Source organism: Balaenoptera musculus, chromosome 4 (genome assembly GCF_009873245.2).
Source record: "Balaenoptera musculus isolate JJ_BM4_2016_0621 chromosome 4, mBalMus1.pri.v3, whole genome shotgun sequence".
Taxonomy (NCBI): domain Eukaryota; kingdom Metazoa; phylum Chordata; class Mammalia; order Artiodactyla; family Balaenopteridae; genus Balaenoptera; species Balaenoptera musculus.
In genome coordinates, this window is record NC_045788.1 from 24,129,532 (window position 1) to 24,155,384 (window position 25,853).

The following is a 25,853-nucleotide window of genomic DNA, read 5'->3' on the forward strand; positions in this document are numbered from 1 at the left end:
GTATTGATACAAGCGCAGAGGTTGAGTGGGTGGTTGGATCTAAGAGTCTGGAGTTCAGGGGAGAGGTTAGAGTCTTCTTTACTGGAGACAGTGGGGAGTTAGGAGGAAAGTTTGGAGTTTGAAAAGTGTGGGAAGATAAAGCTTATTTTAAACCATGTTTTTTCTTGCTTTAAGGACTTTGTGCTGCTCTTCTCAGGCTTCCCCTCGCCCCCTTCCCCAGTCTCCCCTGCCGGCCCCCAGCCCTGGCTGCTCCTCTTCATCATTTCAGTCCTCAGAAAGGCTGCCCTGACCATGCCATCTAAGTGCCCTCCACTTGAACCCAGGCCTTTTTTACATGTCATTTATTACACGGATCACCATCTGAAATTATAAGTTTGTTTTTTAGCCTTTAAGACCTGTGTCCCTCCACAAGAAAGTGAGCTCAGTGACAGCAGGCCCAGTGCTAGGATGGTGCCTCTCATATAGTAGGCATTCCTTAAGCATTGGATAAATGCATGAGTGAATGGATGAGGGAAAGATCATATTTTGCCTTTGAAACACAATTGGAATCCAAAGGAAAATGAACAGTAGTTGGACAGGGATGGAGAAATGTCCCTGAGAAACTGACCCATTCTTTAAAAGAAATATCCCTTAGATAAGTTATTTTGCTGCCTTTCTTTTCATTTGGGATATAATCCATTGCAATACCTTTTTTCCTTTCATTTCAAGTACATCACTCTGATAAATCAAACCCTAGTTTGAGTCTACAATAGAATTATGTATTGCTTTTACCTTTGCTGAAGTCCCATGGCCTTGCAAAAGGTAACTACTTTCAGCAAAAATGTCAGTCTGATTTCAAAATACATTTTCTAGGATAGTACAACCTTGTTATACAGTCCCATTTTCAGTTCAACGTCGTTTTATCACATGGAAACGAAGCCAACAGATTGTTTCAGTGAAAAAGCCTCTGCATTCAAAAATAAATTGAGTTTTTCTGGAAACTAAGTCTGTGTTAGACAAGCAGAACTTTCTTTCCTTCATCTCTCTTCCTGAACTTGAATCATTTAAACCTAAGGCCACTGAGAAGGAATGCGACGTAACTTCAATATATTTTTGCATAAAATGAAGTGTGTTTTTGGACAACTTAGGCAGCCAGGAAGGGTAATTGTAAATAGGATTAGCTCTGTCACAGCTCTGAGTCAACATGCATAGATGCCTCTGTCTTTGGAAGTTTATTTTTACGTAGGGAAGGTAGATGTGGTAGGAAACTGTGGAATAATCCTTGCCACTAGCTGAAATCTTCAATGGAGGGTTTCAAGAGAAAGGCTAAGAGAGATCAGAAGAAAGTCAACTTTCTGTGAGCAGTACCCAACTTATGGCCAGCTTGTGTTTCAAAGGTCAACTTATAAGTTTCCTATTTGACCAGTGGTTCTCAACTTGGGTGAGTTTGTCCCCCAGGGAATATTTGGCAATGTCTGAGGACATTTGTGATTGTCCACAACTGGAAGGTGGGAGGCGCTAATGTTAATCTAGTGGGTAGAGACCAGGGGTGCTGCTAAATATCCTACCATGTACAAGACAGACCCCACAAAAAGGAATTATCAGCCCCCAAATATCAATAGTTGCTGGTTTGAGAAAGACACTGGATTGCTTTTTCCCATAGGAGCAACGCTAAAAATGTTCCTACTGCAGAGGGCTATTTTGGCAAAGATGGCTATCTGTCCACCGGAACCTATTTTTATCATCCATGCTATGCTGCTATAACTGCATAAACTACATTTCCTAGCGTCTCTTGCAGCTAGGAATACAGCTGGTTCTCACCAGAGAAATGAGAGCAGAGGTGACACATGTCATTTCTGGGCCCAGGCTTTTAAGAAAAGCTACCGACCCCAGTCTCTCTTTCCCGTTCTACCAGCCAGTTATAAATCATGATGAATCCCTATAGCAGTAGCTCCCAGACTTTAGCTACATCAGAATTACCTGGAGGACCTGTTCAACCTTAGATTGTTGGGCTCCACCCCCAGAGTGTCTGATTTCAGTCAGTGGGTGGTGGGGCTTGAGGATTTGCATTTCTAACAAGTTTCCAGGTGTTGCTGATACTGCTGGTCCGGGGACCACACTTTTAGAACCCTTGATTTAGGGGATTATGATGCCACAAGATGGAAGGAGCCTGGTGATATCTGAATCACCACCTGGAGGAGAGGCATCTTTCCCCCACCCTCATGTTAATATCAACCCTACCTGTGACTTGAATGAGAGAGGATTTACTACTGTGGTTCAACAACTGAATTTTAGGAGTCTGTGTGTTCTAGCAGCTTAGCCTATCATAAGGCTCTCTACATCTACCTACCCTACATCTCTCTCCCTTACATGTCCCTGTAGAATCACAGAATATTTTCTTAACAGATGAGGGAATATGGGCTGGGAAGGATGGAGTAGCCAAGGTTACATAGTAAATGGTATGGCTCGTTATTCAATCTGTTTCATTCCCCCCATTGAATATATAACCCATAACAAAGATAAAAAATCATGATTATCTTAATAATTTGAATTTTTAGGAAAGATGCGAAGAAGAAAATTTTCTTCCCCTTTCCTAGGCAGACGATCAACCTGAGGCAACATTTTGAAAAAGATGTTTTGCCTTTGCTCTCCCTCCCCAATTCTTTCTGTGCCTTCTCTCTCTGTGTCTCTGTGTCTCTGTCTCTCTCTCCCCTTCCGCGCATTACCGCCTTCGTGCTGCCCTCCCCATCCCAGTCCCAGCCACCCTACTCTAAAATGATCGGTATTTGACTCTCCAGTCAAAACCCCCATTTCCGCATGCAGCCAAAATGAGCTTCCTGCCAGGAAGAAAACAATTGGAAGGAAGAAATCTGCTGGGGAAGGGTAGCACACAATTCTCCTGAAGGGTGTGCTTTTTAAAATAGTTAACATGCATGCTTTCACGTTTACTTGTGGAATTTAAAACAGCTCCAGGAAAGTCTAGTGACATTTTTCAGGCACTGAGGGAAGTGGACGGTGAGTGGGACTGAGGATCCTGTAAAGGGAGGAAAAGGCTGTTATTCACAGGCAGGGCATCTCTGGTGTCTCCTCCTGCCCTCGAGTGCGACCACAGGTCTCTAAAAGTTCCTGGTGCTTTTGGAAGAGGGTCAGTGGGAGGCTGGGCAGTGCGGCTGGGACCCAGCCCTACTCACAGAGGTTTGGTCTGTCTGTGAAGGATTTGGTTGCCCAAACAGCACTGGAATGTCCCCAGTATATTACAGCAAGTGCTGAAAATTCCTAAATGATGTAATGGCCCTGTGGAAATTTAGCACAAGGCATTTTTAAATGTAACTGCTTCTTGCTTATTTGCACATATAACTTACTAGAGTCAGTCCTATTGACTTCTTCTGAACTCTATCCACAGAACCTGAGGGCTGAATTAGAGGGATTTATGCATGGCACAGACAGACTTATTTTTTGAGCTTGGTTCGTGTGTATTGATGGTTTTCTAAGGTTATGTCTACCGAATGCCAAAAACAAGCAAGCAATTAGTAAGCAAATTCAGGAAGAAAACAGGGAAAAACAATGTGGTCCTTTTGTTTTCCTCAGTGGACAAGTTAGCTTGGTTAAAACTATCAGTCAGACATTTGTGGTATCTGTGACACTCCTGAAAAACTGAAATGCACACAGAAAGTTCCCAAATTAAATAAGATTATTTATTTTTCTGTATCTAAGGCCTTATCCTTGAAACACAGGGAGAGGTGACAAGTGTTCTGGGTTGTCCCCTTTCATTACTCAGTGTCTCTCAGGGCCTAGAGTGTTCTTATTGGCTACTCTCTCTATATAGTGCGGTTGGGTAATCTACAAGGCCTTGCCACTTTTTCACACTCAACAAATGTCTAAAAGTAGATAGTGGCATTTTGTATGTGTCAACTTGCCCCAGAGGGGGCTACAATATATTTTCCTCACAAAAACTGGTATTTTGAGTTTCACTTTTGAGTTTACAACGTTTCATGTCTTAGTGCCAGGAGGAGGTCACTGCTGCAACTAAAAGTAGAATATCAGCAATTGTCCTTGAATGAAGGGGAGGGGAGTGGAGCCTTGGATCTTGCCTTCCACAGGTATGTCACTGGCACTTAGCACTGGCCTCAGACTAGGTCCTCAGCAGCGATCTGACGGTCAAACCTTATTTAGAATGAAAACCTTAATCTCTGATAGGAGGTTTTTCCGAGAGCAGTTGTGAGTTTATATGAATCATGTCTCTGTGAAGCACTAACGGCTATCCCCTCTCTGGTGGTTAAAGAAAGTGATGGAAACTCCCAATTGTCGAATGTGGCCTAAGTGGCGGTCCCTGTGCCAGGCATTTTATACACACTTTCTGCTCTGGTTTTCAACACTGACCGTCTAAGGTAAGTACCATTTTACAGCCACGGGAGCTGAGGTTTAGAGAGAGTTAAGCATAGAGCGGCCCATGGCTGAGACTGCTTCAGAGCCTGAGCCCTCTGCATTTCACCAAAACAGTAGTTCCTATTTAGAAAATATGTGGGCTGCCCAATAGAATCTAACATGCCGCTTAAAAATGCAAGAGCTAATAACTTTTACTGTAAATTTATTTTGGAACTACGTGAAGAATATGCTATTTTGACCTAATCATAGGAGAACACTATGGGGCTGGCTGTAGCTCAGAGCTCGTTCTCAGATGTTCTGAATTTGTCATCATCACATAAACTTTTCTCAGCATTTGAAACCATGAGGACTTAATGGGATCTTCAGTTCATACGGACCTACCGTGCTTGTCTGCTTTGTCACGGCAACGCGGCACGTGGTTATTTGTTATTCAAGATGTCTTTTTTCTGACTGTTTGATACGCTGGTTAGAACATTTTCATGACTCATTTTCTGCATAAGCTGGTTAACCCTGCCCCATCTGAAGACCTCAGTAGACCTTCACCCGTCAGCCACCTGTTCACTAATGCCTGCCCCACGCCACAGTGGGTGCCACGTGAGAGAGGTGGGGACTTGGTAGAAGTTCATCCTCTCTAACAGAGAAAATGTCCTCAGCCTATGTCCCATTAGCTGGTTAGTAACCTTGTACTGGTAAGAAGAGAGAGTGGCCTAATTAATTGCACAAGATACACCCAGAGCAGGAAGGAGATGTACCACCACGGGAGCGGGAGGGAACACTGGACTCTGGGAGAGGGGCTGCGAAGAGGAAGGCTTGGCAAGGAATGCTTGACAGCATGATGGCGTCATCTGGGCTGTCGCTCTCTGGAAGGATGAACAAAGGAAGAGACAAGGAGAGAAGGAGTCCTGTCGGGAATTCCCTGGCGGTCCAGTGGTTAGGACCTGGCGCTTTCACTGCCAAGCCCGGGTTCGACCCTTGGTCGGGGAACTAAGATCCCCGCAAGCCAAAAAAGAAACAGTCCTGTTGCTTAGAAGACTCAGACTCTCAGACAACACTTGTATATACATTTAAAGAAATCTTTTTCCTGAGCTGAAGTCAAGCCTGATTCTTTTTTTTTTTTTTTTTTTTTTTTTTTTTTTTTTTTTTTTTTTTTTTTTTCATATTTATGCCAAAGTGGCATATTTTGAGGTGGCATTTTTTTTTTTTTTTTTTTTTTTTAATTTATTTATTTGTGGCTGTGTTGGGTCTTCGTTTCTGTGCGAGGGCCTTCTCCAGCTGCGGCGAGCGGGGGCCACTCTTCATCGCGGTGCGCGGGCCTCCTCTTATCGCGGCCTCTCTTGTTGCGGAGCACAGGCTCCAGACGCGCAGGCTCAGTAATTGTGGCTCACGGGCCCAGCTGCTCCGCGGCATGTGGGATCCTCCCAGACCAGGGCTCGAACCCGTGTCCCCTGCATTAGCAGGCAGAGTGTCAACCACTGTGCCACCAGGGAAGCCCTCAAGCCTGATTCTTGATTCAAATCATTTGGCTTGGGCTTCCCTGGTGGCGCAGTGGTTGAGAATCTGCCTGCCAATGCAGGGGACACGGGTTTGAGCCCTGGTCTGGGAAGATCCCACGTGCCACGGAGCAACTAGGCCCATGAGCCACAATTACTGAGCCTGCGCGTCTGGAGCCTGTGCTCCGCAACAAGAGAGGCCGTGATAGTGAGAGGCCCGCGCACCGCGATGAAGAGTGGCTCCCACTTGCCGCAACTAGAGAAAGCCCTCGCACAGAAACGAAGACCCAACACAGCCATAAATAAATATAAATAAATAAATAAATAATTTTAAAAAAAGTAAATGGTAGCAGAATTCTTTAAAACAACAACAAAAAATCATTTGGCTCATATAAAAGTCCCAGGGTTTTTAATGAGATCTTAGGTCTTTAACTGGAAATCATAAACATCCATCCAACACAAAGCAAGCAAAGATTTGAAAAATAGTTTCATATCCGAATGCTACTGTTGAGGAAGTGTTAACAATGTTTACTGTTACGAATGCTCAGGGAAGGGTTTTTTAGCCTGAAGTGAGTAGGTGAAAAATATTTTCTTTTATTTCAAAAACAAAAGTCTTTATTTGTTGATCTCTTTCCTTAAATTTATTGTTGCTTATCTCCCACCTGGGCAAACATGGTCTGAGAGCTGCCTTTGGGGTCAATTCTGGATTCAGAAGTTTCCAGGCTGATAGAACAGGAATGGATAGTCCTTAAGTGAAATTTTAGTGAAATGTACACTTTTAGTTGCATAGACATTGTTGTAGGTTGTTCATTTGCCTATTCATCCGTCAATTATTTGTGGAAGGTTCAAGTAGTGGGCTGGGTGCTGAGGTACAGAGTGAATGAAACAGATAAGTATTTGGCCTCACAAAGCTCCCTGTCTAGAGGGGCACACAGGCAGGCAAACCAAAAATCATGGTAGCATGTGATGGGTACTAGGAGAGGAGAAGTATTGGGTGTTATGGAAACAGAGGAGAGGGACATCAACCCAGACTTGAGGAGTTACAAGGTTTCCTACAGGAAGTGATGTCTAAGCCAAGATCTGAAGGATAAAAGGTATTAGCTGAGTAAACGAGTGAGGGTGGTGGGGGGGTGTGGAAAGGGGTCCGGGCAGATGGAGAGCCTGAGTGAGCAGGGAAAGAGTTCCACGTACTCGAGGAACTGGAGGAGATTCTGTAACTGGGTAAACATTGCTGTGCTGATCAGACCGCAAGGGGAAGAACAAGAAGCAGGACTGGTACCCAAGAGGGTCCAAAGCAGAACAGAATAAGGTGGGAGGAATGGACTGAAGAGAGAGCTTCAGAACAGAAACCACGAATCGTGATTATGTTCTGGGATGCGCTTCTCAAACTTCCACGTGCCTGCGAATTGCCTGGGGATTTTGTTAGAAAGCAGCTTTGGATTCAGCATTTCTAAAGAGACCCCAAGTGATGTCGTAGCTGCTGGCCCCTGGACCACACTTTTGGGTCTGAAGGATCAACAAAGCATGGATGTGTCCCTTTTACATGGTGGCTGGTAGCTATTGTGGGACAGTCCTGGTGGATTAATAGCGTTCCATTAATTTGGGTGGTCATAGACACAGAGTCCTGTTCCTAGGCGCTGCTGAAAAAATAACCTTGACTCTTCACTTTCATGAATTCCACTTATGTTTTCTTCCTGGTTGTAACTGACAAATCAACTGGGAAGGCCACTTCTCGATCAAAGTCTCAGACTGGCTCTGACAATGGCCTGATTGGTGGCTCACCAAAAAGACACTGAGAAAGGTCGTCACCTACACCTGGGCAGTGGTCCTTAAGCTGTCCTTCTGTAGAACACTGAGGTTCTATACAGTATTTCCCAGAACTTGAATAGTAATGGCAGTCTTTTTACCATTAAGGGGGAAAAAACTGAATGCTAATGGGAAAATTTTCTTAAAGTTTTACTTCCAGGCCTTTCTCTCAGTTCTTTGGTGCCAGCGGCTATCTGAATGCTAATGAGTGCTGGGGACAATCAAATGAGAGACAAGCAACATAGCAGCAAAGCCTGGCCACGCTTGGTGCTGTTGTCTTTATGGCTATGTAGACTCATGGATGAGGTTTTATATTATATCCATACACTGAGGTCACATTTCCCTGGTTAAAAACCCTTCCCAGTTTATGCAATAGGACACATCAGGGTTGCAATGTCTCTTCAAAGTGCAACAGAAATGGACAAATTGGAGAATTATGTCCTGTGACACACCGTTGGGCCCCTTGAACCTGCCCGGGTGCTTCAGGGCCTCCGTTCCATCCGGATCAGCACAGCAGCTCTGCACGGAACCTCTGAAGCCCAGTAGGTTAAAGTCCCCAGCCACGGTGGTGGTTTCAGGAAGGCTGCAGGGGCTCAATTGGGCTTGGTCTTTCCCCTCCTTCAAGCAACTCCCGGCTCTTATTTAGTTTTAAATTAAATCAAAATTGCAGCACATGGATTTGAATTAAAACAAGAGGCCCGGTCTTTGTAATATGCGCCACATCAATAGGAAAGGTAATTTGTGCAAAGCACATCCCCTCCTTTAATTTAAACCGCAGAGCTCTGCTTCTCCGGTTTCAAGGGAGCTGAGCGCTGGGCAGGGCAGCTCACGCCAGGCACTAACTAGGGCTGTGCTGAGAGGGACAGGAACAGTTTCAGGGGATCTTAGCGGTCCTCTTAAGTCCTTTGTGCTGGGTGTCACATGATACAGCAGAGCAGTTATGAACTCCTGGCCTTGAATTTAAAGAAGGTCTGAAAATGTCTCAGGGTAAACTTCCCCAACTGACTCTTAACTGCAACCTAGCTACCAAAAACAGAATTTGCGTTATTAAAAGCTTCTCAAGGCAAATGAGGCAGAGAGACCACACTACTCCTGACCTTGAGACCTCATTTTAAGGTTCCAAGGCTGCATGTGTGTGGATTACTAGACTACACAAAACCAATCGGGTAGGGTCTGTGCTAGGTGAGAAATTCAATCTGGGTCCTGACAGTTGCTTCGCTCAGTTTAACTGGCTCTAGAGGTCAAAGGTGGAGACCTTTGACCTCTAGAGCCAGTTAAAGTGAGCAAAGGGGGGGAAGGGGGGAGGAGGGGGGAGGGGGGGAGGGCACAGGGTGGTGGAAGTGGCAGTAGGGTCATCCATGAACAATGTGAGCTTTGCTCAAAAACACTGCTGTACCCCAGCCATCTACACAGCTCCACGCCTTGCTTCAATGCTCACTGCCGGTAGTGTGTGCTCCCCACCAGGAGGTAAGTCATAAGCAGCTGGATCCCTCTGCAAACTGTCACCTCCAGGCGCATCCAGATTTGGAAACGGGTCTGATTCAGGTTTTGTGGGGCCTGAAACTTACACATTTTTGGATCCTCTTTAAGAAAAATGATACAAAAACACCTTTCACAAATTTTATATACCATCTGGACACACTGCTAGCGCCCATCCCAGGGTCTTGGAAGGTGGACACGGGGAGCTTAAAACTGAAGCTTCTTTAACTTTACAAGTAAATCCACTCTGCTTGAAAAACATCACCAGTTCTCTACCTGCCCAGTGCAAAAAGGCATGCACAAGGTGAGGGTAAAGGTGATGGAAAAGGCTTTGTCAAATAGTAGGTGTAATTGACTAAGACAGAAGTTCTGGCTCTTATTTGATTGGTCTTTGAACCATCTGTGGTGCATGGGCTTAGTGAACCAAGCTTGGCCCAAAGTCAAGTTCTCTCTCTTAGGCTGCAAGCCACCTTAAGGGCAGGGTTCTCGTTGCTGTCTTCATTCACCCAAATACCTACCAAAGAGAGCCTGTCAGGGAGTGTCTGCTGAATGAGTGGCTGGGTGACTGATTGAGGGATTGTGTAAATAAATTCACGCTCCCATTTTAGATCGAGGGTCATTGTTGTTTACCTTCTCCAGAGGACTCTTTGAAAAAATGTTTTAAGCTATGTAAAGAAAGGCTCCATCTAAATTTATTAGTGAGGCATGGACAACTAGTTTCCACCAGAGAGCTTCTAAACTTATCCTTCTTACTGGATGACCAAAACCACTCTAGACATAATCAATAACATTAAACTACATTATAATGCAAATATTCTTCAAGGGGTTTGGCTGTTTCTTCTGGTTTCAGTAGCTGTGGTGACCACACACCCAGAAAAGGCTAGATAGTGTGTTATTTGATCTGCTTTTTCACTTCCTCCTCAGGCTTACATTATCTTATGTTGACCTTTTAAATTCTTTACTTCCTGGCAAATATATTTAAAACTTTAGGTCCTGAGTGAGGTACGGCATATCAGAATTCATGCAGAAAATCAAAGCCCGGTCTGAACCATTCTCTTTTGAAGAAAAGTACTGCTCTGCACATGGTGAACTCCTCTGATCCTTCCTACACTCTGAAGGGGGTCAGTGGGTGCAGTGTAGAACCTGAGCCTATGGCTGGGAGGGGTGTCACCCACGTGTGTGGTTTACTGTGAACAGGATCGGGGTCAGGTTTGCATGAGAGACATGTTGAGACATGCTGGAGTTGGCCTGGGCTAGGAAGGGCACGGTTTTGATTTAACTTTTGTTCTCATGACCTCGAGGGTAAATCTGAAGTTGTGTCAAGACAGGTGAGAAGGCTCTAAGTTCAAAGTCAAGAGGCCTGGGTTCAAGTCTCAATTTCATCTCTTAATGAGTTGTCAGATCATGAGCAAGATACTCAAAAACTCTCCATGTCTTTCTCTCTCTCTTTCTTTTTTTTAATCTGCAGGAAGAGACCAAGAGTGCCTATCTTACCTTGCCCTGGCTATGAGTCTCAAAACATTACCCACAAAAGGCCTTAGAAAGGTATAAAGTGACTTTGGAGTTGAGCATCTATGATTCCATTACATAACCATGTAACATTACAATCTCCTCATTTTAAAGCTAAGAAGACTGTTTTTAGTGGAAAATCCAATGTTCTTAATGATAGGAACTAGCAGATGGATATTCCCTTGAATTAAACTATTAATGTCAATCCCATTAAAGTGATGGGGTTATTATTTTTCTTCTAGAGGATGAAGATGATCTAGAACAGGGCCAGATAGTAAATATTTTAGGTTTCGTGGGCCATACAATTTCTGTTGCAACATTCACCTCTGCTCTTATAGCACAAAAGGCAGCCACAGACAATATGTAAACAGAGGGGTATAGCTGTGTTCCAACTTTATTTACAAAATTCCTGTGGGCTAGATTTGGTTCAAAGGCCATAGTTTGCTGACTCCCTGATTTAGAATATCATAAAGGTATCACCGAATTCTGGGCTTCCTCACATCCCCTGGTCATACACACCATACTGCTGGCCTCAGTTTTTAATGCAGCTCCAATCCAACAGCTAAGCAAACATAGAAGGTGCCAAATCCAGAAAACCACCAAGCCACGAGGTTATTTGGGCAGACACTTCACATCCCAACATGGCTATCTAAACCTTGCATTTCTCTCACAATCTTCTTTGTAAAATAACAGCATTGTTTAAAATATAATCTCCAAGTTTTAAAAATAAACCACCATTCTCCAGAGTAAAGCTACTGGTATTTTGATGGGAAAGAAGGAAAAGTGCTTCCCAGCTCCTAGAAATGCTTTGCAAAACTGCAACCCAGTGCCGACTTCTTATTTATGTGATCCAATTTGCCTTTTGCTTTCCCATAATAGGAGTCAATCATTACCAAAGTTCATCACTGCTCTAAGTCAAAGATCACCTATCGGTACGAATTATCCTCTGTATGACTCCCTCTCTCACCCCGCTGGCATGTCTGGGAATGTAGAGAAGCACTGTCAGAGGCCTACAGAAGGACATTTTTAAACTCTGGGTCTCCATGTGCCAGTACTTGATTAAATGACTCGTTCTCAGCCTGAGAGCTCCCACCCTTTACTGTGTGGAACAGGCTAGGAGGGAACTGAAGGTGAAACAAGCCTTTTATTCCTAGTACTACTTCTAAAAATGTGGATTTGGGACTCTTAGTTGGGTTTGAGGTGAAGTCTCACAGACCTGGGTTTAGGGATGATTTCATCCTTGGCCAAGTTACTTGACCTCTTTGAGATCCTGAATCTCAGTTTTTCCATATACAAAATGGGTTAATATCTGCTTTACAGGATTGATATATAGTGAGTGGCAAACAGCAGATATTCAATAAATGATAGTTTTTCTCACTCTTTCCATATCTCCCTGTATACCCCAAATTTTGTTTGCTCTGTTCTGAAGCAGTTTTGTTTTACTCTCATGCATCTTCCAATGAACTACCTCTGAGTGTAATGTAAGTGCACAAATACATAGAAGGCACGTAAGGGGAAAGGTCTCCAAACAAGAAAAGGCTGATGGTAGGAAGATTAATTGAACAGAGAGAAACAGAATCCCCAGAGTAGTTCAGGGTCAGCAAATTCATTTTGTTTATTTTCTTTGGGAAAAAAAGAGCCTCCAGGTATGGTTTGAGAGCAGAGATCCTGTCGATTTCATTCACCTGTGCCTAGAATGGCTCTTGGCATTTGGTGAGAGTGCAATTAGTACTTGTTTTCTCAACTAATAACTGATCATACTTAGATATGATTTGCTTTTGTATTAACCATAAGAAGTTCCTGGAGCTTGGCATTAGGGAAGGAGCAGGGGTTCTAAGGAGAAGGAGCTTTAACATTGAACAAAAATGGTACCATTTACACACTATTTACCTGCCAGTATGCAATTTATGAAATTATTAAATTATGCAAATTCTCCCAAGTGAAAATTGATCTGAAATAAGTCAGGGGAAAGTCCAATGCCTACTCCAGGCCAGTTTCTGGTAGATACTGAACCTTGAGGCCATTCCAACAAGATTCCCTTTAATTTCATTTCCCTTCTGGAAAAAAGAAAAAAATCCCATTGTTGTCCAGAATGTATGGATATCCACATGGTAGTATGCACAATGGGATAAAGAGCAGTTATGCTTCCCCAGAAGGACTCCAAGTATCCTCATGGTTTTCCAAGTACTGGGAAATTACGAGAGAAGACGTGCACTGACACACAATGTAGTTCACCTACCTGAAAACATCATCATGTGCTGAAAGTTCCAGGGGATCTTGTGTTTCCGGCCCAGATTCAGGAGGAAGGAGAGGGGATATATGTTGCATGCTCTGGCTACAAAAATTGCTAGCTGTGGATAAGCACGGGGAAACATTGAGGAAAATGTTGCTGCAATAAGGGTGAGAGTTCTTGAGCTTTAAATATTATGTCCTTAAGCTTCTCTATATTACGACCCAGAAAACAGGAATAAACATGTCTATACATGTATGTCCAACTTGCTTCCAAAATTCATTTTTCAATGTCAGTTCCTTTCCAGAAACAGTACAGAATTCTGTCTTCTTTGAACACATACTCGGTTTAAAATTGTTAACCCAATACCATTTCAATCACTGTAAATTTTCTCATCATGTTTATGTGGCTGATAACTGACTCTACACTCAGTTCTGCTGCAAAATGTGAGGCAGGGACCGTTCCGAGGCTGTGGCGTCATCCTCTCAAGCAGCACTTTAGAAAGGATAAATGTGCTTCAGCTCATGACTATCATCTTACTTTCCATCAGTTTATACTCCTTAAACCTAGCAAGTTTCACTTAGTTTTTTTCTTTTAGTGGATTTAATTATGAGAGGAACTGCCTGTCTAAATGTATAATACAACTTCTGCTTTAAGAGGTGTTTCACTAAAATCCAAGCTTTCTAGGTTAAAAATCTATGAAAATATTTGTGGTAGTCATCTCTCCCCTTTTGACATCTTGGACTCCTTCCCTGATAGTCCGTCTATTCTAGTTTGTCCTCAAATGGGATGGAGTTATTTGGGAAGAGGGAGCTTCCTTCTAAGATCCAGGTTTTGGATGGAATTTGAAAATTCACTTGACTGCTCAATGAAAAGAGAACAAGAGGTAGGTGCAGGTGCTTAGTTGGACCCTGGCTTCCAGAGAGGAGTTGGCTCTCCTAGCTGTTACGATCATCTGCCTGTGATCCGAGGGGCCATCTGCCCATTTTCCAAGTGGGAACAAGGACAACAGCTGCTGACTGTCCCTGGGGACATCTGCAGTGGCTCAGTATCCTTTCTGATAGACATCCCTTCCTACTGGGAATGCTTATACCCCAGACCTAGAGCTAGAAAAGCCCCCTGCATTAAAACTCAAGTCTAGATTTTACCTGTCCTTTTACTTACAGGAAAGGGGCTATCTTATTAAAATAAACTTACATGTGCACAATGCTTAAGACATTGAAAGCACATCTATCATGTTAATTTCACTTGATCTTTACTCTATCTTTTTTTCAAAGTCCTCACTGGAAAAAAAGATTTTACCATCTTGCACTGTAAGTATTTCTGAAGTTCTAAATCCTGGCTGTCTTCTGATACATTCTAATGCAGATTAAATATAAAAAATGGATTGACATAATTTTTATGTAAATGATTCATAATGTGAGTTAAACATATTTTGAATGTTCAAAAAATGTCATTTTCTTTTAGTTTTTCCCCCTTACTTCCCTCAGTATTTTCCAAATTTTTGTTTTGTTTTGTTTTTAGTTTTATTTATTTTTGGCTGCATTGGATCTTCGTTGCTGCACACGGGCTTTCTCTAGTTGCGGTGAGCGGGGGCTACTCTTCGTTGCAGTGATTTTCCAAACTTTTTATCCTGAACCATAACATTTAATAAAGGCCCCAATTTCTTAGGATGCTTTCCCCCCCTAATTAGAATTACTTGTCTGCCTTGAATTTGAGCTTTGCAGTAAACCTGAGGAAATTACTTTAACAATTTAACAGAATAATCACTAAAGGTAAGTAGTTTGTTCTCTTTTCTCATCACCCATTGTTCTGTATTTCAAAGGATACAAAGGCTCCAAGGATGAAAAGAGCATTAAAGATATGATTCTGGAACGTGAACAGCGCCAGGCCCATGTAACAGAAGATGACATTCTCAGCCAAGAAGTTCATAAATTCAAACAACTGAAAACAAAACAGAAAACAAAACCCATGAATTATGACTCAGCTTTGAGTCCATTTAATTTCCTGTGACTGTACTTGGTGACTGGATGGTCCTCCTGTATCTGGGAAGGCCATTCTTTGGCCTTTTGCTCAGCCTCTGGTGGGGTGCAGGGGCCCTGCCTATCCTGCCAGGTCAGCTGACTCTACCCTGGCTCTCTACCCAGTGACAGATGCTGCAGCTGCGTCAACATCCCACCCTCCTTTCCAACTGCAAGGCTGCCAGAGATGCCCCAGGGTGCAATTAACTGTTATGATCCTCCATGGAACAATTCCTACTAGGATGAAAGAATAGTCCCTGTTACAGAAACTGAAACTGCATGATCTGCTTAACGTGTACCGTAGTGAATGATGCAAGAATTGTTTAGCCCCTTCTGCACATCACCCAGTAGATGCACTTGAGTTCCCAGACCCTGGAGAACTAAATTAAAAAAAAAAAAAAACCTTTAGCTAAATTACGTTCCTCAGGCAGGCAGGAAGGGCAAACCTGGAAAACTTAGAAACCTGTAGTGAGGATGAATGTCGATTATATTTCAACATTAGAATAATCAGTATATTTCAAACTTCAGACAATGAGAGTCATTAAATTGACTGATGCAGGTATATCCATTAAATGTCTACAATCTCTAGCTGGTAAAAAGAAAATGATTAATCCCAGGGATCAGTTAATTCAGCAAGAACACAATAGATACATCAAATTCAGTCAGAGGGACAGAGTAATAACATGTTATGCTGAGGGATGCTCCCAAGAGTTATCCTTAGACCATTAACTAAACGATTTAAGTTGAACAAGAAAAACATTCTCCAACTTCCGGATGAGAAGTGAAAGGGAAAGGTGTCCAGGGGCTACAGCAAAGGCAGATTTAGAAGAGATTTTAGTTTATGTTCCAGACTCTTCATTTGGAAGTTCTGAAACTTCTTTCCCAGACCTACATAAATCACCATGTTAGGTAAACATCGCCGGAGACATTTCTCTTGATTTTTTGAGGACTCATTATTTTTTCATGTAATGTATTTACAGCCCCACAAATAATGTCCAATACCTGTTCACTGACAGCTGACAGAAAGAAAAGGAGAATCTTGTCAGACACATTATTTAAAACCAGTAATAGAAAGAATGGATTAAAAAAAAAAAACAGCTCTTTTGGTACAGGATGGTCTTTCTGCAGGGGTAGCGATCGTCAATTATCCTGAGTACTCACTTTACATTCTAGGCCAGCCCATCTAAACAAACACCGTCACTCAAATAACCACAGACAACTTGAAAATATGGGGGGAAATATAGGAGATGGGGGACACTTTTCTATCTCATTAGGTCTTTACTTTTTCAAAAAGTGAGGTTTGGCTGCTGTCTTAATCTGCCATAACATGTCAGGCTGCTATAACAAAATACTATAGACTGGGTGCCTTGAACAACAGAAATTTATTTATCATAGCTCTGGGTCTGGGAAGTCCAAGATCCAGGTGCTGGCTGATTTGGTTCTGGTGAGGGTCCTCTTCCTGGTTTGCAAACAGCAGCCTACTTGCTGTATCCTTACATGGCAGAGAGAAAGAGAGATCTTCTCTCCTGTGTCTCTTTTTCTGAAGGCACTAATTCCATTCATGAGCACTTCACCCTCATGACCTAATTACCTCCCAAAGGCCCCACCTCCAAATGCCATCACACTGGGGATTAGGACTTCAACAAATGAATTTGAAGGGGGTTAGGGGGAGACACGCAGTCCAGAGCAGCTACCCAGTTTCTGACGTTAATAATCACATATCAAGGTTAAATTCATAGGGCTTCTCCTTCTCCGGTCCCCAGCCCAAGTGTATTTTACTCTAGAGGGGACGTTTTGCTGACTAGGATCCATTCAGCCTCTTGTTAGTCGTCACACCCCAGTTTGCCTCTGTGGTCCACGTCTTTCCCCACGCTCAGCCCAGCGTGTTTGGTTCAGAAATGTGTGTGATGAATTCAGCAATTATTAGCTGGAGTTAGAACGTCTGATTGTGAGACACTGAAAAAAAAAGTAAGCTAAGGAAACAAAGGATATGTTTGTATACATATGAATCCATCGTGTATTAACATATACATATACATATACACATAACTTGCACTCCACTTTACAGACGTTTGACATTCCTATTAAATTTTGTTTTTTACCATGAACATGTTACTTTCATAGCTTAAAAAACTGAATTAAATTATAACAAAAATTTTAAAGTGGAATAAAATACTTCCCAAATGTTTTCCTTCTTTAGCCTTGCTCAAGCACCAACTCTTCATCTTTTTACTTTCAGGAAGTTATCAAGCATTCTTATCTATTTCTAATATTTTTCTTATTTTCTTTAAAAATTGTTCTTGAGTGCAGGAGAATACAAACAACAACCAAAAAAAGCATTTGTCTTTTTGTGGAACATCTTTTTCAGTGATCTCTTTATTCACAGATCCATAGATTATGTAGACAACATGCATAATGTTACATAAATCTGACCGTATTTTTATATAATTTACTTTAATTAACTCAGTAATATTTCACAAGCCTCTTTCCATGGCAATAAATCTCAATCTACTGGACAATTTTTAATGGCAGCACAATATCCCTTTGTATCTTCATACCCAATTTTATGTCACTGTATCTATTATTACCCATTATTAGACATGTGGTTGTTTCAGATTTTCCCCTTATAAACAATGCTGCACTGAGCATCTTTATACAAATCTCTCTCCCCAGCTGAGTGATTACTCCTTAGGTGAAATTCCTAGATATGGGCTACTTCTGTCAAAGGATATATATTAATTTTTCTTTTTCAACATACTACCAGTCTGCCCTTCAGAAAGATAATACCAATTTACATCTCTAATAGTGGTGTGGAGGCTGCCCTTTCCTCACACTCTTGCCAAAATTAATTTTTATCCATTTTAAAAAAACCTTTGACAATCTAATAGACTCACTTATTTTAAATTTTAGATGGTTGTTAGCATTTTAAAAAAGATTCCCTTCATAGCAAGGCAGCAGCACTGATTAGCACTCCTTTGTCTATTTATATCATGTAACAACAATCCTCTGAATGAATAGGCTTCATAATAACTTCCTTCTCAGGGCACTTAATGAAAATGTGTGGGCAAATTCAACTTTGTGTTTCACATGCAAAAATCTCCTGAAGACATGTTTCAGAAAGAGAATGTACACTAAGGCCAAGCTGACAGAAGCAACCAATTTGACCTTTAAACCTTCATTGCCTGAGTCTGGCCCAGAGTAGTCAATTACTGAGGGAATAGATTTACTGGTCAATTTTAGAAAAAAGAAAAAAGAACAAACTCCACCCCCAAACCAATAATAATAATAATAATAATAATAATAATAATAATAATAATAATAAATGTCAAACTAGTTAATTCAGTATTTAATACGAATAACCTCAAATCTACTTCCTTCCCACTCAGGGTCAATGAAAAATAACTTGAGTCAACATTTTATTTATCCAGTACAGTAAGCAACATTTGTTTTATTTCCCTTAATTCACAGTTTGTGAGCCTGAGGAGGGGACCCAGGTTAAAAGTAATATTTGCTTAGCAAAGCTTTTCTTCAGGACAAAAAAGCACGTTTAATAGGGCAAGCAAGACTAGGGAAATATTTAAACTGCATAAGAGGACAATCTGTGTTTAAAAACTCTGAAAGTTCATGGTAACAACTTACATGTTAAACAACTTAATCTGGTCAGCAAACCGTGTTCTCTAAAGACTTATTCGATACTATGTTTTTCAGTTGGTGTTACTTACTGTACTTACTAGAAAGTAAGAAAAAGTCATATCATCTGTTTTATAAAATATGTTTATTACTAATTCTGATTGACTTTTTCTCCTATTAGTAAAAGAATGAAACAACCATATTACTGTGGTTCATATACAGAAATATTACAGTTCACTATACCCTGCTTAACTAATACTAATTAAATTCACATGAACTCCTCAATATGGCTTTTATTTGACTTAAAGTTTGTGTCAACATATTGACTTTCATTTACTTGGCCAAGTAATGCACTGAAATTCATTTTAATTGGGATGTTAAAGAACCTACAAAACTATAATAAAAGTGAAAGGAAAGAAAGAACTAAATATATTCTTTTATTTTCCCCATAATTTTGCCCTGGGATTAATTTTTTGTTTGTTTGTTAATAAAATTTGCCCTTATTGCTAACGGGGAGCCTTCTTTAGAGAATATCTCAGATTTCATTTTTTTATACATTATTGGGTATATCTATAACTACTCTGAACAAACTGGAATACAAGTAAACAATTTTTATTCCTATATTGGGGGATTTGCAAACAAACATTACAATATATTCTATTAAAATTATAAAGTTTTGCTCCTGGGATTCTAATATTTGCTTAGTCCCAAGTCCTGAGGAAATCTGTTCAAGGTGAACCCAATAATTCCTGTGGGCTCTACAGGTAGCATAGGACTTGAATTGTGCTGAAGACCTGTGACCTTTACCACCAGGACATAAGGGATCTGAAAGCTTTGTTGCCAGTCAAGGTCATGGTTCCCAGAGTAAAGCCTCTCATTAGGAAGCTGAAGATCTATAGTTACAAATAAGTACAAGTGCAATCCTTTGAGATCCTCTTCTAGATTTAGGACACTGTAATAATATCAGTATTACTACTTCTAAAATAGTAATAATGCTAATGGGACTCATTTTTTTAGGACTTAACTTGTGCTAGGGAATGAGTTAAAGGCTTTTGCTTGCTTTAAACATTTTTAGCAATTCATGTCATTATGAAAAGAAAACTCATAAATTGATATTATTTCTATTTTACAGTTGGGGAAATTGCACTCAACCATAGTAATGCATTTGCCCACGTAAAGCACAATAAAGGGAAGAACTGAGTTGTCCTGAGTTTTGTCCAAGGCCCATGCCACTTCTGCCAGACTAGGCTGCTTCTCCATTAGACAAGATTCAGGTTCAGGGACAGCAAGAAGTTTGTAATAATAGTATTGGTGAATATTTGTAACACATTACAGTCTGCAAAGTATAGTTTCATTCATATATACATCCCGTTTGCTCATCAGAGCAACTCTTGGTTGGTAGGGAAGATATCTGTGACTCTGACCACATTGTTTTTCAAGTAAAGAAACCCGAAAGGTAAATTTCCTTGTACCCAACTAGTGGATGCAGGGGGTGACTTGAGGTAGGGGATACTTATCCCCACGCAATGTCTACTACCATCCGCTCACCAAAGTCAATTCTTCCAACCCTTTCCCTCCTCTCAAAATACAAGAAGTAAAAAACAAAGGTCTTGCCATGCATTTGTAACTTCAAGACAAATCTCCTTCCCATTCACCCCTTTCCCCTTAGAGAAATTCTGGACTTTTCACTGTGCCTTATATAATGATTGTATACGGTTTTATATATATATATTATGATACATATATATATATATCTTTATATCTCTATCTATTTATCTATCTATGGCCTAAAATAAGACAAACTTCATGCAATGTCTCTGCCCCATTTGCAGCAGGTGGGCTCCAAATCCAAGATCAGATTCTTCAAGGTTAGGACTATACAGGCCCTGAAGTAAAGGAGGCTCAGAGAGCTCTTTTACTGAGCTAACCAAGCTGGTGCAAATGATTTTCAATGCTTGATTTGGGTATTTTGAGCATGTCGGCTATCTCCCGCGTGGTAGAACATTGATTGCTCTCAGGTAATGTCTCGATTTGATCGCTATCAACGTCAACTGGTCTACCCGACCGCGGAGCATCGTCCAGCGAGAAATCTCCAGTGCGAAACTTTGCAAACCACTTTTGACACGTTCAATCAGTCACAGCACCTTCTCCATACACTGCACAAATCTCTTTTTGCATCTCAGTCGCGTTTTTACCTTTCTTGAAATAAGAAAGCATAATATGCTGAAAATGTTGCTATTTTTCTTCCATCTTCAATATTAAAATGGCTACACAAAAATTCACCAATTTTGATGTCTTTTTAAAATGCATGCTGATATGACAGCTGTCACATACAATCTAACAAAATTGTTTCGAATGAAGTTAAAGACAGCTAAGTGCTACTAGAGCCATCTTACAGAAAAAAAAAACAAATGAAACTTTTGGCCAACCCAATATTTCTTTGTTTGAGAATTCTTGGGTTCCTTATGCACTCCTGGCTGCTACCCAGCTCTCTCCTGTCCCCTGCATTTTTCATTGTTTTCTTTTAAACTTAATTTGACTTTTTAAAAACATGAGAATTTCAAAAGCACAGCCTATAAAAACACAACAGAACACATTTTAAGAAGATGAATAGGCATCATTAAGTAAGTAAAGCTAATATAGGAAATAAATGTAGTTACAGCTACAAGGAATTGAGCTTCATTAAACTGAATAAATGCTAAAGCCAGATTTTCTTGAAATCCTTGAGCTTATAACTTAAGGGGAAGGTTATTTTCTATGAATTTGCTAAATTACTTTAGCCAGTAAACACTGATAATAGTGTTCTTATTTCTGGAGGTTTCCCAGTTTTGATTCTTCCTTTTTTGGGGGCTATTAGGGTAAAAGTGTAGAGTTTTGTAAGGTTGCATTTAAGTTAATACACTATTAGGTTAAGAATAACTTCTCAAGTCTGCAACTTCAAAGTTCTTATTATCATGATATTGATCAGGAATATTGGTTCCCCAAATAAGACTGGCCTTAGATCTATTTTGATGAATTTAAACACACACACACACACATGCACACACACAGGCACACCACAACATAGGAACACAAATTTCAAAGGTAGAGTCACCTTGTGATGTATGTAGTCCAGACATCTAGCCAATGCTTGATTGCTCCAACACTCTTGTTAACGGGCTCTCCAGCTTACAACTGAGCACAGCCAAAACCTCACCACTTACCAAGGAAGCAAATGGCATTTTTAGACATCTATAACTGTAAGAAAATCTTTCCTTATGTTGAGCTGAAATTTGGTTCTCTATCACTTTCAACTACTGCTCCTACTTCTACTTCTTTAGTTCATAAAAAAAATAAGTCAAGTAGGGTATCATTTTATTCCATACTGCTTTGCTCTAACAGCAGAAAGGGGATTTCTATCAGAAGAGTTGCAGTTTAGGCAATTTTACAGTGTAGGCAGCAAATGCCACTTTTCATCCTACAGTCTTGTTAGTCTTGAAAGTAAACATTTTGCTAGGAGTTTGTGGTTGGCATGTGGAGCCTCTAGTCTAGAATACCTGCAAAGGCTTGGGGGGTTAGAGTCACCAGAATTATGTTCAAATAAGTGTTCTCCAGAAGGATCTTCTCAGCAAATCTAATAGTACTGGCCTTTAGGAAAAAAAAAAAAAAAAAAAAGGAGACGGCATAACATAATTTCTCGGTGGTTTGGCCAACAAATAAATTAGCTAGTTGAAACAATATATGTTCTTTGAAGAAATTAAATCCATGCTTTAAAAACATCTTTTAATGAAAAAACCAAGAGAAACATCGATATTGTTAGGCATCGGTATAAAAAAATTCACACATTATCAAAAATTTTAAAGGTCAATATCCCATTTCTTCTACTTTTTCATTTAGCTATTCTTAATCTCTTTTCTTATTCATCTTGTGTGTCTTTTTATCTTTATAATTAGCCTATGCTCAATTCTTTCTTGAGCGGGAGTGTGAAGAATGTACACAAAAAGGAAGATTTCTAATGATGTCATTTCTTTGGGTCTCTGAGTTGAATACCAATACCCCAGCCCTTGCCACTGATCTGAGTGACGACCACCCACAACATGGTTGAGGATATATTGTTCAATCCACCATGAGAATATTGTGCTCTTTCTACATGAAGATTTGCCACTGGCAACATACAGTATATTGAGCCCCAAACACTGTGAGCTGTGTTTGACTTCTTCCTGCCATCCCATTTCCTTGATGAAAGTGTTACAAACTAAAATGCCTAGTATTAAGGACATTACTCAGTGTTGTTTTATGATCAGCTATTTCACAATGTAATGCATAGAATATCAGGACAAATGCAAAACACTAGAGCCAAACCAGTATTCACTGAGAAAGGCTTTGCCTCAGTATTTCAGATTGAGAAGTTGAAGCATGTGTTTGGAATAACACTTAGTTGTAAAGCTAGCTTGAAAATTTCCAGAGATTCTTTGCTTCATGTTATGTTACACCTAATAAACACTGTCATTTATGTTAGTGCATCTATCATATTTGAATTCCTTTGATAAACTTTCTGAATTAGATAATTTTGAATAATTTACTGTAATGGTACGACAGTAACCAGAACTTCTCAGAAAAAACTATTTTACCACCCTTACCCCACCTCCTATTTTTGAGGGAAAGTAATTTGAAGACTAGTTCAACTGATTTGCTATCTAACCTGACCAAACTCTTTGTTCAACTTTTCCTTTTGCTTTGAGGTCATCTCTTGTACAATACATGGAGGTAGGTTTTTCACAATTTAGAATGTAAAGAGGTATATATTTTTTCTTATGTATTTCAATCTGATTTTAAGTCTGATACAAGTATATAACACAACTTTATATTATATGTAAATAGTAATATTCAAACTCTTAATTTTTTGTTTTCCAGATGGTTAAAGAGTTCATTTATTTGACTGACAAAGAAAAAAATCACAATGAAGGGTTAAAAAGCATTTTAATTATGAAGAAGATTTTGAATTCAATTTCTGAACTATGGTGGATTGGATTATGGAAAGGCATTCAATAGAAGGTTTGAAGCTTAGAGTAGAACATTGTGCTAAACATGATAAGAAACTGGAACATGTGAAAGAGTCTTTATAAATCAGAGAAATCAATGAAAATGAGACAAAAATATATGACAACTGAATAATGCCATGTAATTAGAAAACAGCTGCCAAATGATTTTTATGAAGGCACGAATATCACTAAATCAATAGCTGATGAAAATTAAGTTTGCTTGACTTGTTGCTTTGTAATGGAGAGTTAAAATGTAGTGAATGTAGATTGTCAGTGCTTGTATTGAACTCCAGAAAACTCTTATTTTACACCGATTAACTTTGTTGAGCTTCTTTTTCAGCAAGATTTATAAAGCCCCCTCCCTGAAGCCTCTTTGTATTGAAGCTACTGCACACCCTTGACAATATAAGTAAAATGTCAAAAATTATGAATGATTACAGTATGTGAATGTATTTCCCTTTGTTTCTAAGGAAGGCAATTTTATTTTCACATAAAAACCAGGCATGCATCAATCGATTCTGAATGAGAGTTTTAGCTTTGACTTACTTTGGTGGTTTGGAGCTAATTTTATTTTTGTTCCAAACTCTTTGGGTACTTCAGAGTTACCACACAAAGATCCCTCAGAAAGTTCTCTTGGGCTACATGTGTATTTTTGATGATATTCAGAATGAGTTTGTATGCAAAACAAATCATATTCAAATATCGAGGGAAAGACTCAGCTGTAGATATGCCCTAGAAGATCTTAATCAGTCTCTACTCTCTAGTTTAACCCTCCATTCCTTCTTACCACGTAGGCTTAATGAGAGTCAGTTCCACTTGTTCCAAAGTCTGTTTATCTTTGCTTTAAATTGGTATTTGTAATTGTTAATTTAACTACGTAGACACTTATGTGACTATGAAAGAAAGAGTTGATGCTTTTCAAAACTAAGTTAAATATGTAGAAAAGACTTGGTAAAATTTAGTTGCATAGAAAATGCTACTAAATTAGTGGTGAGCAGGACAACTATAAAACGTTTAAATACAGAAAAATTCTTAACGTATATGCTTTGCCGATGTCTTTAATTCTTGGCTCTGAACTAAAGACACAGAAATAGAAACTGGAAGTTCTGGTAGATATATTTTGGGTGTGCTTTGTGCAAGAAAGGCATCCGAGAACCCTAAGATTCAAAGAAAAAGCATTGAATCTTTATCAAAAGATTGGCAAATGAATATGCATTTATGTAAGTGACGATTAAATGTTGGAGGTATTTGTATCATTTTAAAATGATTCCTTGCTTTAACTGACTTTTCCATTAATTGACTGATGCTAATTTTGTTTTAGATAAAAGTGGTGCCTGTTTTTCTCTCTTTTAACACTTTTTTTGTATTTAATATTTCCATTTGATTATTTTTTACAACATCTTGTACCTGTTCCAAATTACTAATATTCTTCTTTATCTCTTTAAGGATACTAATTATGTGTATTTTAAACTGTTGGCTTGCCTTTTCTAATAGTTTTGCTTCTTGTGGTCTATGTCCAGATTTTGGTCTCTGTTTTAAGTGGTTGTGCTTATTGGGCATTTTGTTATTTTGGCCTGTGAGCCCATATTTTCCTGGGGTCAATCCTGTCTGCCAATGTTATGAGGAAATGTTATGAGGGACACACACTAGAGTGTTCCTTCAGTGATTTTTAGGAGATGAGTAGGGATGAGCTCCAGGGTGGAGAAAGCCCTCAGCACCATCAAACTTTTGATCACTCCCCAAAAATGAATTGGTTTCACTCCTCTGGCAATTCCTCTGTCAGGGATTCACCCTTAAAACCCTTAGAACATAGCAACGCTGGGAAGAGGCAGTCTCTCTAGGTCATTTTCCATCATCCTGGGGGTTTGGAGGCACAGGAGATGGAGGACAGAGGATGCTCAAAGGCAGGGCAACTGGTCATCCTGCACTTTTATCAACTTCTTCACTGCCTAGATGCTACTTCCAGGGCTACCACAATGGATGCTCTAGGCTATTGCAATGAGGCGGGCGAAGATCACCCCAAAACAATAAGGGCAAGAGGCAAATGCAGAAGTTAAAATCTCTAACTGATTCTCTCTTCGGGTTCCTGCTTTCGCTGCTGTGCAGGTGTGGCCATCCTTCATACCACTTCGACCACCTCTGGCCTCTGGCCTCTGGCCTCTGGCCTCTCCAGGTATTCTTATAGTTTTTATTACTTGCTTGGTTCCATGTTTTCTCTCAATTATGTAGTTTCTCCAGGTTTCATTTGGGAAGAAGGAGCCAGCAGCTGAAGCTAGTTTGCTATCTTGTGATCACTGAATTT

General features: G+C 40.2%; 1 protein-coding gene across 3 annotated transcripts in view; it reads right to left on the reverse strand.

Moving 5' to 3' along the window:
* SLC9A9 (solute carrier family 9 member A9) overlaps positions 1 to 25,853 on the reverse strand; it is a 541,542-nt gene that overhangs the window by 199,229 nt on the left and 316,460 nt on the right. For all 3 annotated transcript variants that reach the window (XM_036851048.1, XM_036851049.1, XM_036851050.1), the window contains exons 10-11: positions 14,710 to 14,823; positions 12,889 to 13,000 (exon numbers count right to left, since the gene is read on the reverse strand). In XM_036851048.1, coding sequence (XP_036706943.1) covers positions 12,889 to 13,000; positions 14,710 to 14,823 — 226 coding nt within the window. The remainder of the gene's footprint in view (positions 1 to 12,888; positions 13,001 to 14,709; positions 14,824 to 25,853) is intronic.